The sequence below is a fragment of the Caretta caretta genome, chromosome 8 (genome assembly GCF_965140235.1).
Source record: "Caretta caretta isolate rCarCar2 chromosome 8, rCarCar1.hap1, whole genome shotgun sequence".
In the NCBI taxonomy this organism is placed as follows: Eukaryota; Metazoa; Chordata; order Testudines; family Cheloniidae; genus Caretta; species Caretta caretta.
In genome coordinates, this window is record NC_134213.1 from 98,000,249 (window position 1) to 98,015,946 (window position 15,698).

The 15,698-nt window shown below is 42.2% G+C and overlaps 1 protein-coding gene across 5 annotated transcripts in view; it reads right to left on the bottom strand.

The window, feature by feature from the left end:
* LOC125640985 (protein zyg-11 homolog B) overlaps nt 1-15,698 on the bottom strand; it is a 47,016-nt gene continuing 31,318 nt past the window's right edge. For all 5 annotated transcript variants that reach the window (XM_048860232.2, XM_075131841.1, XM_075131840.1 and 2 more), the window contains 6 exons: nt 13,134-13,295; nt 12,981-13,028; nt 11,368-11,565; nt 11,213-11,265; nt 10,040-10,137; nt 1-4,343 (listed from right to left, as the gene is read on the bottom strand). In XM_048860232.2, the coding sequence (XP_048716189.1) occupies nt 4,141-4,343; nt 10,040-10,137; nt 11,213-11,265; nt 11,368-11,565; nt 12,981-13,028; nt 13,134-13,295 (762 nt within the window). In that variant the 3' untranslated portion in view covers nt 1-4,140. The remainder of the gene's footprint in view (nt 4,344-10,039; nt 10,138-11,212; nt 11,266-11,367; nt 11,566-12,980; nt 13,029-13,133; nt 13,296-15,698) is intronic.

The window sequence follows — 15,698 nt, forward strand, 5'->3', positions numbered from 1 at the left end:
TTATTCTAAAAGAAAAAAAGTGTACATACACATTTATTTAGGCAAAGCCTATAGTTAACATACAACATTAACACTCAAATAAAGCACTGGCTAGAAATTTGTGTTACAATCCATATGCAACATGCCCCACTCATCTGGACCCTGTGGGGAAATAGTGTTTTGTGTCTGGATAATTGAAAGTACCTTAAAAACACAACCATTACAATTACTGAACAATTTGTCACATTTTACAGAACTATGTTGCTGTATCACAGTGTAAACAGAAGAAAGGCGGACGATATTTGACACTTAGCATGTAGTTTAAAAAAAAACTATTTTCTGTTTAAAAGGTTGTAGTACACGTAGGGAAGCAATTATAGTTTCTTGGTAAATCTTGCCTAAGCTTTTGTACAAGTAAGTAGTGTTGTCCTACTCTTTTCACTGTCCAACAGAATGCATGTTGCATTTATGTCCCCCTTTCTTCAGAAATTCACACCATTGTGGCATAAGGACCTGTTGCTCTATTACTTTGTCTATTACCATAAGCCACCTGCTAACACAAATGCCAGATTTTGCCAATAAAAATAATCACCTTTGTTCATAATTTGAATGAGAACTCAATTTTCCACAAATTAATTCTCATACAATAACCATCTGAGCTGCTGATCCCTATGGTTTGTTTTTTTGTTATCAATCCATCAATGGATTTAGTGCACTGTCATTTAGTCAGATTGTGCTATATGGCAACAATATATTTGCTTTGCAAAAAGGTGCCAAAAAACTAAACAGAAAGGCTTTGTAACAGGTTATTTGTGAAGAAGTTGAGTGGTCTCCCTCTTTTTGACAATCATTTCTCATTGCCTAACTTTGATCCAATAATTTAAGAATGCTTAAGAAGGAATGAATAGCATCATATAAAGACACAAGACTAAATGTACATCATTCATTCAATGAATATTAAAGGAAGTTTTCCTATACGACTCAACTCTGAATGAAGACAGATCTGACACCATTCCCACATGGAACAGTTTTCCTGTTTAAGTACATTTTATCTTGAAAATTACAGTAGTTGGTAAGCGTTGCTGGGGTAACATTCTGAAATTGTTCAGAAAGCTTTTAGGGAGAAAGCTGTGCAATTAAAAGGTTACCTCTGTTTGTATACCATCCTAACAGCCCAGAACTGTCACATAGCAGGAGCCCAGCTGAAATACTGATAGCAAAGGAAAAGCCATGGAAATCATCATAGCTATGGGAAAAGATGGTTTTTAAAACACAGTTCTTTGCATTCTACTCTTCAACTTAAACTTGGACATTTCAAAAAGAAAAAAACAAACCAACAAAAAAACCTCTCACACAATAGTGACAGAAAATAAGTTTTGACTCACCAGTGATGTGAACTCCAGGCAGAATTTGGACCAGGAGTTTCACAGACTAAACAAGGTAAATGTATAGCATGAGCTGTATCATTTCATTTAAAACATGTACAGCAGAATATTTAAGTTATATAACTTTCAAAACCTTTTTTAAAACAGTTAGAAAGCGTCATCTCACGTTAGAGAAGGCATTAGGGATAAATGCTAAGTATAACTATCACCTTCCCATCACAGCAGTTTCAGAATATTATGAAATCCTATTAGATAGGCAGACAAGCTAATGATTTGTCCTTTAGCTTCTAATAAAGGGTACTTAAAACAGCTGAATGCTGTCAGCTAAACCAGAACTGGTTCCTCTATTAGAAGGAATGTATTTTTTGGTAAACATGTTTTTGTTTTGTTTTATGAATGTAGTTTATAAACTGATAAAACATCTATACTGGAATAAGGAGACACTTCCTCAGGAACAATCAGTCTTTGGGCAAAAAATTCAGTTTCACTATTCTTTAGATTGCTTGAACTACTTAATTGTAAATCATCTCATTTAATTTCAATCAAGGTAACCTCACCAGTTCATACATTTACAGAAACATTTAAGTTAGAGTAGAGGCATTAACCGATTATTCATTCATAATATGGCAAATATCACAAGTGAAATAGACATCTTAGTGTTGTAGTCATCTCCACAATCAATATACCATCAGTGACTTCTGAAGAGTAGCCTGGAATGGGCTATGTTAAAGATCATGAAAGAGTGCATTAGTGACAGGTCTGTGTGGCTGCATTATCCTTGTTCCATAATCTCATGAAGTGGTGTCCTAGCTAGCCAGACTGGTGCCCCAGTTTCCATTTTGGGTCATATACCGTTATAGACTTTGTATAGTTTAATCTAATGTGTTTAGAATAGCCATCTTACTGGGGGGAAACAGCATTCCAGATGGTTAATATGTTCATTTAAAAACCTCTCAGTACCAAGTGATATGAAGTTTCCATAAACTCTGATATTGGTAGATTGTGTGTTCCATTTCCTGCAATGGACTTTTCACAGCAGAAGTCAAGACTTCTCTAGTCTAAAAGGTAAAAGTAACTGCCCATAAAACACAATTCTTTGGAACTTTTTTAAAAAATAAGTCCCATAATTTTATATTTCTGACAATTTTCACTTCTTTTTGGGTCAAGGAAACTACATACATTCAGGTGTATGTAGAGGAATGAAGCTACCCAGATGATACCTTTGTACAAAACAAAGCATTATGCAATGTGGTAATGGTAACATTACTAAAGCAGTCTGTTAATGTTTCTAACACACACACTGTAATGAAACTATTCCAGATTGTAGGTGGTGTGTTAACTCTATTATAGTGAAGTAAAGTGGTGTTGTGTCAGCCGTCCCTTCCCATAAGGTAAACGGTACAGTGATTTTCACTTCAGGAATTGGAACTAAAATGCCAGTAAAGTTCAACAACAGTAGAATCCTGTTCCATTGTTTGGCAGGGAGATGTGAAGACAGCCATTTGACAGTACAAGAAGAATTAATAAACAATGCTTTGAAATAAAGGGAATTTGAGCTCACGTTGTAGCTTGCTTCCATCACTTGTATTTAATCAAGCATCTGTATGCGTGGAATCTCCATTTCATTCAACACCTCTTTTAAACTCAAACAACAGGAAGAAATACGTTTTTACCATTGACAGCTTTATGTAAAATTTCACACTCTGCACACCAATGCAATTTACAAAGGACCTTATATATGATGTTGGGTGATATTTTGTAGTGTAATGCATTGGGAATACAAATCACTGCACAATACTGACAAAATATGTACAAGAAATGGCAAGGCAATCAATAATCGGTTATAAAAAGATGACCAAATATCTTGGTTCTCCCATCAAGACATGCACCTCCATGTGATGGGAAGGGCTACTCTACTTCAACTAACATTTTGAGCTCTGATGTGGAGCTCCCTCCTTCTCCTACCACTTCTTTTAAAAAAAACAACAACTTAGTTTTAAGTTTTGAACCTCAAACTCAGTTTATCCTTTTAGTATTTCAAGCTTTCCCCTGCCCCCACTTTCACCTGTACCTATACTGCTTTCCTCCAGAGCAGCCAATTCAGTGTTTCCCATTTGCACCCAAGCAGTGCTCATCCTAACCGTGCTGAGGCAGCATAGATGAGTCAAGGGAAGCCAACAGCTGGAAAAGACAACAGTCTAGTGCTGGAGAGACAAAGGACAGAGGTTGCAGGTCCCAAGACGAGGTGTTTTGAAGACTCAGTTGGGCTTATGGAGGGCCCATAAACAATGGGACATTCTGGTTACCTTAGTTACAAATGGTACAGTGTTTTTAATGTGTGCATGCGTGAATTTTTGTTTAAAGCTGTGATTGTGAGATTCACCACTCTTGCAGACAGTTCTATTGAAACACTGAGTTGGTAAACAGTTCTATATTCAACAATGACATGGATGAAACAAGCTTTCTGTCCCACAATTAAGTCACAAAACAAGATATTCCTAGAGGTTTGTTTTTGGATGTGCATTCCAAACTATTCAAGTCCCACCTTGCTGTAGTCATCAGTAATCCCATAGGTATGACTAGATCAAGCATTGATCATAGATCCCCTTAGAAGTTGTCATTGAAGTAGACATTTGCCCAAGAGTTACCACAAGTGGTATCCAGTACCACAATTGTTAGCAAATAACTTCACTGGTGACCACTGTAGTACAAGTCACTCCAACTACACGTGTGATAAAGGATTATTACAGAGAGGATGGTTTACACACTTATACCTTCAGCTTTCAGTTTGGTTAGGCTTGGCTTGTGGCTGCTTTTTACATGGAGGCGGTCTCCCATGACGTACAATATGTTTTTCTAAGCTATCTAGAATGGCAATTGCAATTCGCTGGACATCTGGATCAGTTTGGCCATTTTCCTTGATGTTGTATAAGTGCTGCAATCCACCTTCTTCAATTAACATGTTGCAATACCTGGCAGCTGAAATGAGATATAAGAAAAAAGTTAACTGTCTATAGAGAAGAAAAACAGTTGTGAAATACACTCAGGTGTTGGAGTTAACTCTGATCTATCTATTATTCCAGTCAATATTTAGGACATTTGAAAAAGTGTCTATAAAATTGCATTGTCATTCCATAAAATTTTATTGTAATAGGAAAGAAGGTTCTTGTGGTTAAGATCTTTGACTAGGCCTCATATCATCTGGGTTCAATTCCCAGCTCTGCCACTGACTTCCTGTGACACCCTATCAAATGTGAATAATACTTTTTTATCTCTCATTTGTGTTGCAATGATACACTCTAATATTTTTGGCACTCACATGCCAATGTGATCTAAGTAAGTACCTAAACAGACAAACTGCTGTAACTGGTGACTGCAGTATGTATCAGTTAGCATGACATGGTATCAGAGATATCACAATATTAATATTGCCCTATTCAGTGAACAGGAAAAAATTTCACAGAAACCCAATGCACTGACCATTGATAAATGTGACTTTTAAAAATGGTACCTAGTGTAAGTTGCCAGGAATGCATTCCTCCTCTCGATACAAAACTTCACATTTCTGACCATTTGTATTATTGATTTAAAAAGGTATGTAACACACATTTCAACTATACATGACTTCAGCACTCTTACATACAGGAGCACTGATCATATCTCGAGCCACGTGTATAATGCAAAAATGCACAATTAAACTGGAGCACAGCTTAGCTTGAGAATCTAAGTTTTCATTTTTAGAAAATTAAGTCTCTCATGGTTGTAAAGATAGCTTTCAAATCATAAGCCTAATGTAACTTAATGGAGTGATAGTTGGCCACAAATATCTGTCAACAAATCTATCCACAAATAACAGCTCGGAGACGTTTGAACTGTCCCCAGTTACCTCAGTGGGGGACACTGAGGTTAACAATTTAAGCACGGACATTAAATATTTCACTGCTGATCAAATTTAGCAGAATGAAGTCAATACACTTAGTTGTCAATTTTGGATGTTGTGTGGGATATTGGAGCATGGTTCAGAGGGGCTGCTAGTTCTTATCAAGGGTTGTCAATGTGTGTGTGGGGGAATGACAAAAGGGGAACACCTCCCACCCCCAGGAATTTAAACCCTACTCCTCCCAACCTTAAAGTTCTCTGTCCTTGCCCAACAGAGAGTTGGCGAGGAAATAAATGCCTCCCCTCCCCAATACCAAGAGCCCCACCACCTCCTGCATATCAATAACCAAAAGCTCCCATGCTTCCCCAACTGAACCATCATGCTTAAGGCCACAGGGAAATCTCTAAATAATGCATTAGGAAGATTCCCCTAAAAGAATGTTACTCTATAGCTATCTACCGTGGAGTATCCTCACACCTTCCTCTGGGAGCATTTGATACTGGACACTGTTGGAGACAGCATAGAGGAACAGGTGGACCACTGGTCTGATCCTGTATGGTAATTCCAAGGTTTGTTACCTAGCTACCAATTTCTCCAGCTTCCCCTATGCTGACAACTTCTATCAGGCCATTACTCATTGTCAATTCAAATATCTACAGCACGTGTAACATTTAGAATTTAGGTCAGTATAACATATATACCAAAATTAATAAGTTACATAACAGGCACTATACTGATCTGACAGTGGGGATTCAGGGGAGGGAGAGGGAATACACAAAGGAGAAAAGGGCTTGGGATAGGCTGGAGTCCCTGCTGTGCAATTTCAGTTTAATGTTGCCACATAGGTTACAGTGTCCTATCCACTACACTCCACTATCTTTAGGCTGGTCAATAATACAGCTTTGTCAGCTCATCTCTCAATTTGGGAATGGTCACCCTGGACCTAGGACCAGTATACCCCTAGAAGAAAATCCCTACAGAACATTTATACAGCACTACACACATGACCAAAAAGCTAAGAAATGGAGTTTTCCCTTCCCATGGTAATCTGTTATGCACCGTTACTGTGTGCTGTTGTATACATGCATTTCTGTTGTGGAAGAAGTGATTTGGGCCCTGATATAAGCAGGCACAAAACCATTGCTGTCAATGGCATTACATACCAGCACTGAAAGTAACTCATTGATCTCTGTGAGGAAAGCTGCTATACACATACACTATGGAGAGTAGTGAGGGCACATGCACTTAAATCACATGAGAAATAGACACAATGAGCATTGAAAGTAGTGAATTTGTTCAGTCATGTTGCATTTAGGTACTCTAAAAGGGAATTAATACTTTTCACTTACCGCACCTTTCATCAGATCTCAAATGGGGCATTGAGATTAAGAAACCCACTTCATGTTACACAGCAAGTCATTGCAGAATGGAGATTAGAATAAAATGTTTAGCTACCTTTTGTAATTTTTGTTCTTCGAGATGTGTTGCTCATTCCATTCTAGATGTGTGTGCACCCACTTGCACAGTCGGAGTCTTTTGCCTTAGCAATATCCGTAGGGTCGGCCGCGGCACCCCTTTGAGTGCTGTGCTCATGAGTTGGTATTTCAGGAGCTGCCAACCCTATACTCTCAGTTCCTTCTTGCCGGCAACTCCGACAGGGGGGCAGAAAGGTGGTAATGGAATGGACATGAGCAACACATCTCGAAGAACAACAGTTACGAAAGGTAGGTAACTGTTTTTTCTTCTTCGAGTGCTTGCTCATGTCGATTCCATTCTAGGTGACTCACAAATATCCTCGGACGTAAGCTTGGAGTTCACAGCCTACGGGCTTGCAGTACAGTTCTACCAAAGCCAGCATCATCTCGGGCCTGCTGGGTAAGTGCATAATAGGACGTGAACATGTGGACAGACAACCAGGTGGCCGCCCTACAGATGTCCTGGATAGGCACTTGGGCTAGGAAAGCTGCTGAAGAGGCTTGCGCCCTGGTTGAGGAGGCGGCAACACTCACTGGAGGTGGCACCTCTCTCTGGTCTTAGCAGTAGCAAAGAAGGTGGTGATCCAAGAAGAAATGGATTTGAGCAGAAACCAGATGACCTTTCATTCTGTCAGTCACTGCGACGAACAGCTGCGTAGATTTGTGGAATGGCTTGGTCTGTTCAATGTAGAAGGCTAGCACCCTTCTAATATCTAGGGAATGCAGCCAACGCTGCTCCTCCAACTTATGGGTTTACGAAAAAAGACGGGCAGATAAATGTCCTGGCCCACATGAAACTGGGAGACCACCTTGGGCAGGAAGGCTGAGTGTAGACACAGTTGGACCTTTTCCTTGTAAAAGCTGTATAGGGCGGGTCCAAAGTAAGTACCCTAATCTCAGAGACCCTGCGGGCCAAGGTTATTGCAACCAAGAACACGACCTTCCAAGAAAGGAGGAGGAGAGAACAGAAAGCCAGAGGCTCGAAGGGCAGGGTAGGGTGCCATGAGCCGGGATAACATGAGATTTAGGTCCCACAGTGGTACTGGGTCCCTGATGTGCAGTTAGATGCACTCATGGCCCTTGACAGTCATTCCGTAGGTGAAAACCAACCTGCCTTCTAATGGCAGGTGGAAAGCCAAAATAGCAGTCAGATGGACCTTAATGGATGACAGGGACAGGCCTTGGAGCTTGAGGTGCAGAAGGTAGTCCAGGATTAACTGCAGTGAAGCCTGCTCAGGCCAAATGCCTTTATTAGAGGACCAGCACATAAACCACCTCCACTTGGCTGTGTAGGTCATTCTAGTGGAGGGCCTTCTGCTGCCCAGCAAGACTTACTGGACTCTGGCCAAGCACTCCTGCTCCTCTGCATTTAGCCATGCGGCAGCCAAGCCATCAGGCGCAATGTTACCAGGGTGCATTGGGTGCAGGACAGTGCCAAGGTTTTGTGGCAGCAAATCCATCTGGAGCAGTAGCCGAAATGGAGCAGCCACCTAGGTGAGGGGCTGAACTCTCCCTCCATCTTGGACCACTGCCCTTCTGGCTACCAGGGCAGAGCCGTAGATACCTGAGTCTGTCAGCTGATCCTTGTCGGCGACCGGTAAGGAAAGGGCAAGGAACAGTGCCTGCCTGAATAGTGGTATCAGGGAGTCAGAGACTGGTGCCATGACTAGGAACGATCCCGCACCAAGAGGGATCAATGCCAGCGGGACTGCCTAGGTGATGAGGATCTGCACTGCAGTGATCTCTGGCGGGAGACCTGGTGGTACCGCAGTTACAGGGATGGGCGTCGCAACTCGGACATCACATGTCTCAAAGGTGGCAATCTTGATGTTAGAGACCTGGGTCTTCTACCCAGAGATGGAGGCTGCAGCACTGGAGCCCTACTCCGTGGTGACAGGGATCAATGTCTGCAGTCTGGGGACCAGGGATGCTCCATTGCTTCGGAGGGAGGTCCCATAACTGGCTTGCCTTTAGAGGTCTGGGACTTAACTGGGTCCATTGCCTGGCTTGGCATCTGAGGTGCTGGCCGGCCTACTTGGTCCTTGATTGCCAGGGCTGCCTCAGGCACAGGTGGCACTATGAGGGGCCGGGATCCCCTGCTGCTCCCGGGAGTTGGAGGTGGATCCCTAGCTAGGCTTGGGGGTCCGATCACAGCAGCTCCGGGGTGGGCATGTGGCCTAGCACAGATCCTTTGCCCAAAGCCCCCTTGTCCTGTGATGCTGATGGGCCTTTGGGCTTCAGCCACTTCTTGGGCACCGGCGAAGGGGAACGGTGCCAGGCAGGTTCTGGTGCCGGCAGCGTGCTGCACGCTGACACTGAAGTACGCGGCGTGGACTCCAATCGGAAGGGCTCCAAGCCAGGATGAAGTGCAGCCTCCATGAGGAGGGCCCTCAAGCGGCTATCCCAATCCTTTTGAGTTCAAAGGTGAAAGTTCTTGCAGATCCTGCACTTGTCTTTTCTGTGTGATTCCCCCAGACGCTTCAAACAGCTATCGTGGGGGTCACTGATAGGCATCGGCTTGGTACACACTGAACATGGCTAAAAGCCTGGGGAACAGGACATGCCCTGCTCTGCAGCGAAGTCCCAGTCGGGACTCTAACTACTAAAACTATCTAACACTTAACTTAATGGTCAAACTAAAGTACCTAAAAACTAACCACAAAGAAGACAGAATAATGGGCTGAAAGAACCGCTAACACTCTTGCAATGCAAGACAAGGCACTTCAACCAACCATCATGGGCGGTAAGAAGGAACTGAGAGGGCGTAGGGTTGGTGGCGCCTGATATACTGCCACATAAGCGCGGCACTCCAGGGGGCGCCACAGCCGACCCTCTGGATACCTCTAAGGCAAAAGTCTCCAACGACTGTGCACATGGGCACGCACACGCCTAGAATGGAACTGACATGAACAAGCACTCGAAGAACCACCAGGATGACCCCAAAACCCCAGGAGATTATTGCTTGCTATACTCTCTGCTCTTCTTTAAATAGAATGATAATTTATGTTGTCCATAACTTTGTATTTTATTTATTGCTGAAATTTCTGAACAAAATGCATTTCTAGAAAGCCCAATAAAGTATCTGTTTAACATGCATCTGTTTTTAATTAATGTGCATATCAAAAATAAAATCCATGTAGATAAAATAGTATAGTTTAAAAAAGAGTCTCTGCCCCTGTTTTAAGCCAAACCTTAACATGCCTTTTCCCATCAGAGTTAAGGATGAAGACCATGAGAACTTTCTAGATTCTTTTAGTTATCCTGGTAGACTATATGTTAAGAGAGGTGAATTTAAAAGTAGTTTGAATCTTAGTACATACGGTTTTTGCTGCAGACATGCTGCATGGCCCACACAGCCCACAGCTGAACCCCAGGTGTCATGAAGCAACCAAGTAGGGGGAAAAAAGGGTTGAAAGACCTACAGATAAAAAACAGAAACAGATGCTCTGCAATTCATTTGGATACCATAACTACTGAGACCATACCTTCACTACATATTTAGTTAAGGATATAGGTAAGAAAGACAATTGTGATATGTTAGAGCAGGGATTCTCAAACTTCATTGCACCACAACCCCCATCTGACAACAAAAATTACTACATGACCCCAGGAAGCGACACCAAAGCCTGAGCCTGCCCGAGCCCCACCGCCCAGGACAGGGAAGCCAAAGTCCAAGCTCCACTGCCAGGCAGGGGGGCCAAAGCCTGAGCCTTGCTATCCAGGGCTGAAGCCCTCGGGCTTTGGCTTTGGCCCTGGGCAGTGGGGGTCGGGCCCTGGGCAGTGGGACTCGGGCTTGGGCTCCGGGTGTTGAGGCTCAGACTTTGGCTCTGGGTCCCATCAAGTCTAATGCCAGCCTTGGCAACCCCATTAAAATGGGGTCCCGACCCACAGTTTGAAAACCACTGTATTAGAGTCTTGGATGCAGTATTTGACTTTTATTCCCAGTGCTTAAGATAGTTTACATATGTTATTTACCAGTAAATCACTACTCTAAGCCATAGCATCTGGTGTCTCATATTACTTACAGGCAGGCGTACCTAGCCTGTGTTACAGAATAGGTCATACAAGATGATCTAATGGTCCCTTCCAGCCTTAAAACCCAGGAATCTATGGCATACAATACCACCCTATATTACTGTAGCTCAATAGCTAATATGCTGTTTAGTTTCTTCATATGGTCCGTTGAACATTAATCCGAAAGTCTACCTAAAGAGGTAAGGCTGGCTGTAGGAGGAGACAGGAAAAGAACAGCCCTATATCCGCCTCTGAAAGGAGACCCAGGCTGACTCATTTCTCCCATCACTCCCAGAGGCCAAGCCACCTTGTCCAAGGTAAGATACTAGAGGGTACCATCCAGAAGCATGGTTTTGTTCATAGGGACAATGTTTGGCGGGCAGCCTACAATGCTTCAGGCAGAGACCTGTAATTTTTAGAGCAAGTTGAAGGGTGCTAGAGTTACTATGTTCCAAACTTTAAATCAAGGCAGTAGTTACCTGTAAGCAACCATCTCACACTCTGGCGTTGGCCAATTCAAAATGGCTGAGTGCTGCAAGATAGAGAACCAAGTGCTGTAATTCTTAATGCTAATTAAAGGCAATTAATATTAATATAACACAAAAGCAGGGAATAAATTTAGCTATTTCTGTACCAGTTGTTCAAGAAGAGATGTCCTCTGAGTGTGACTCAATGTCCAGGCCTGCTCTCCTCGAGATATCAAATGAGCAATAATCCCAGCTGCAAAGTAACTGACTTCTACCTCAACACTGTGCAATAGTTTACTGATGTGGTCTATGAAGTCCTTCCACATTAGCTCAGAATGTAGCTCTTTCACTTCTGCTATATTGTTCTGTAGAAAAACAGAATTGAGAAAATATCAATAGAAATAATGATGTATTAATGGGCGTATAACGTCAACTCAGTCATATGTATGGATAGTAGAGGCAAATTTCAAAGTTATAGATGGGAGCTAGGCATCTATTTTGCCTTTGAAAATTTCCCCATTTTACTCTGAATTTGTCTAAAAGTTAACGGCGTTCACTTCCTACCTCAACACATTCCCTTCCATGAAAGACTCCCTCAAACCATTAAGACATATATCACTAAGTTATTTACGCTCTTTTTTTAAAAAACAATAAAAACTTCTAAACAGATCCTTTTGAGAATTTACCCAGAGTGATGTAGGACCCTAAAGTCCCATTGACTTTTAACCTTTAACCTTCTTTTGAGTCCTTGAAGTCATTTGAGGACTTACTCCCTGCTCTTTCCTGAAGGCTCAGACTGTCCATAATAACTATTAAATAGCCACACCTACATAAGGTCATGCTTTGGAAACACTGGCAATGTAGTTTAAAAATCATGATGTCAAACGCATAGCTCCCAAGAACCCAATATGTAAGATTAAAGGTTAAGAAAATAAAGTATAATTCACAGTGTACCATCTAAGCCAGGAGTGGGCAAACTTTTTGGCCCGAGGGCCACATCTGGGTGGGGAAATTGTATGCAGGGCCATGAATGTAGGGCTGGGACAGGGGGCTGGAGGGAGCGTGGGGAGGGGTGCAATGTGCAGGAAGGGGCTCAGGGCAAGGGGTTGGGGTGCAGGAGGGCTGTGGAATACAGCAGGGGGCTCAGGGCAGGGCATTGGGGTGCAGGAGGAGGTGTGGGGTGCGGGAAGGGGCTCAGGGCAGGGGGTTGAGGTGCAGGGGGGATTTGGGGTCCAGGCTCCAGCCTGGCACTATTTACCTCAAGCGGCTCTGGGGTGGCAGTGGCACGCAGCGGGACTAAGGCAATGCCTGCCCTGGCCCTGCGCCACTCCTGGAAGTGGCCAGCATGTCTGGCAGTGGCTCCTGGGGGTGGGGTAGGGCAGGCGGCTCCACCGCGTGCTGCCCTCACCTGCGGGTACCAGCCCCGAAGCTCCCATTGGCCGCAGTTCCCCTTTCCCGGCCAATGGGAGCTCCAGGGGGCAGTGCCTGCAGGTGAGGGCAGTGCATGGAGCCCTCTGCTCTCCCACCCCCTCGGACTGCTGGGACATGGTGCCAGCCGCTCCCGGGAGCGGCGTGGGGCCAGGGCACACAGGGAGCCTGCCTTAGCCCCGCTGCGCCAGAGGCTGGCAATCCTGAAAAGCCCTTATGGGCCAGATCCAGACCGTGGGCCGTAGTTTGCCCTCCCCTGATCTAAGCCAATTCTCAAACAGAAATTAAATATGGACACAATTAAGAACAACTGGTATTTCTGTAAAATTTATAGTTTTTCTATTCTTCTTACCAGAAGGCCAAGAACTTTCTGTTGGATAGATGACTCAGATGGGAAGGACTGTAAAGTGAAGCATAGCTTATGTAAGACACAAAATAATTGTTTGTTAATGCTGAAATTTTAGAACCAAGGAACGAAATCCACTGCATAAACCATAGTCCTCACCTCTAAGACTCTCATGAAGAGTTCTAGCCCTTGATTTTCAATAAAGTGCCTACATGTGGTTGGAGATTCATCAGTGAGATTCCAAAGCGCACTCAGTGTAAACTTGAGTGTAGTATCCACTAGATTCTGATTTGTTTTCTGCTTAACTATTTGTAGAAGTTGCTGAAAAAGGAAGAACAAAAAGGAAAATTAACTTTGAAGTTGTGTGAGCTATACCTATATCATCTTTGTTTACTTATGCACAGTCTAGGGCAATAAGTAACTGCATCTCTGATTAGAATGGAGATTAATATACTTAGCAATTAACACAGTCAGTTTTTCCGTATATTTCCACTAATTATTTTTCTATACACCCTCATGCTTGTATTCTTTTATAAGAGATCAAGTATATTCATAGCATCATAGAAATGTAGGACTGAAAGAGATTTTGATAGGTCATCTAGTCCAGTTCCCTGTATTGAGACAGGACTAAGTATTATCTTGACCATTACTGACGTGTTTGTCTGACGTGTTTGTCTAACATGTTCTTAAATGAAAGAACATGTTAGATGATGAAAGAACATCTCCAATGATGGACATTCCACAACCTCTTAGGTAATTTTTTCCAGTGCTCAACTATCCTTACTGTTAGGAAGTTTTTCCTAATGTCTAACCTAAATTTCCTTTGCTGCAATTTAAGCCCATTGCTTCTTGTCCTGTCATCACTGGATAAAGAGAACAATTTATCACCCTCCTCTTTGTAACAACCTTTTACATACTCGAAGACTTATGTCCCCCCTCAATCTTCTTTTCTCCAGACTAAACAAACCTTTTTTTTTTTCCAATCTTTCCTTGTAGATCATGTTTTCTACACCCTTAATGATTTTTGTTGCTCTTCTCTGGACTTTTTCAAATTTGTTCAGCTCTTTCCTAAAGTGTGGTGCCTAGAACTGGACATAATACTCCAGAGGAAGCCTTAGCAGTGCTGAGTAGACTGGAAGAATTCCTTTCATGCCTTGCTTACAACACTTCTGCTAATATATCCCAGAATGAAGTTAGCGTTTTTGGCAATAGTATTACATTGTTGATTCTCATTTTAGTTTGTGATCCACTATAACCCCCAGATCCTTTTCTACAATACTCCATCCAAGCAGCCATTTACCATTTTGTATTTATGCAATTGATTATTCCTTCCTAAAAGTAGTACTTTGGATTTGTCCTTATTGAATTTCATCCTATTTCAGATCATTTTTCCAGTTTGCCAAGATCATTTTGAATTCTAATCCTATCCTCCAAAGTGCTTGCAACCCCTCCCCACTTGGTATTGTCCACAAACTTTGTAAGTGTACTTTCTATGCCATTATCCAATCATTTATGAAGATATTGAATAGTACCAGACTCAGGGCAGATCCCTGTGGGACCCCCACTCAATATGCCCTTCCAGCTTGACATGGACCATTAATAACTACTCTCGGAGTTCAGTTTTCCAACCACTTGTGCATCCACCTTATAGTAGGTTCATCTAGGGTATATATTTCCCTAGTTTGCTTATGAGACAGTATCAAAAAACCTTACTGAAGTAGAGATTCACATCTACTGCTTTCCTCCCTCATCCACCAGGCCTGCTACCCTGTCAAAAGTAGTATGTTAGGTTGGTTAGACATGATTTTTTTTTTTTTTTGACAAATTTATGTTGACTGTCACTTATCACCTTATTATCTTCTAGGTGCTTACAAGCTGATTGATTGATTGTTTGCTCTATTATCTTTTCTGGTACCAAAGATAAGATGACTGATCTATAATTCTATGGGTTGTCCTTATTCCCTTTTTTATAGATAGGTACTATATGTTCCCTTTTCCAGTCCTCTGGGATCTTTCCCTTCCACCATGAGTTCTCAAAGATAATCACTAGTGGCTCAGAGATCTCTTCAGCCAGTTCCTTAAATATTCTGGATGTATTTCATCAGGTCCTGCCAACTTTAAGGTATCTAATTTGTCTAGGTAATTCTTAACTTGTTCTTTCCCTATTTTAGCCTCAGATCCTACCCCATTTAAACTGATGTTCACTGTGTTAAATGTCCAATCACTGCTAACCTTTTTGGTGAAAAAGGAGGCAAAAAAGACATTTAATACTTCACTCATTGCTGTGTTTTCTGTTATTGCCTTTCCCTCCTTGTTGAGTAATGGGCCTACCTGTCCTTGATCTTCCTTTTGCTTTTAATGTATTTGTAAAAAGAAAACATTTTATGTTCCTAGCTAGTTTAATCTTGTTTTGTAAGTTGGCCTTTTTAACTTTGTTCCTACATGCTTGTGGGCTGTTTTTTTTCCATCTCTCTACCTCTTAAACCTCTTACAGGATTGTTATGGGCCAACTGTACAAGACCACCACCTCCGTTTGATTGTTGCAAGCAATGACAATTTTTCCTAAATATTCTATTGTACATTTTTAAAAAGAGAAAAACATTAAACTAAGGTTGGTAGGGGAAAATATTAAATACTAATTTAAACCTCCATTTGGTTTTAATAGCTAGTACCCACTACTTTTAGTGACTTGCATCAAATAAGCTGGATCAAGATTCTGACTTT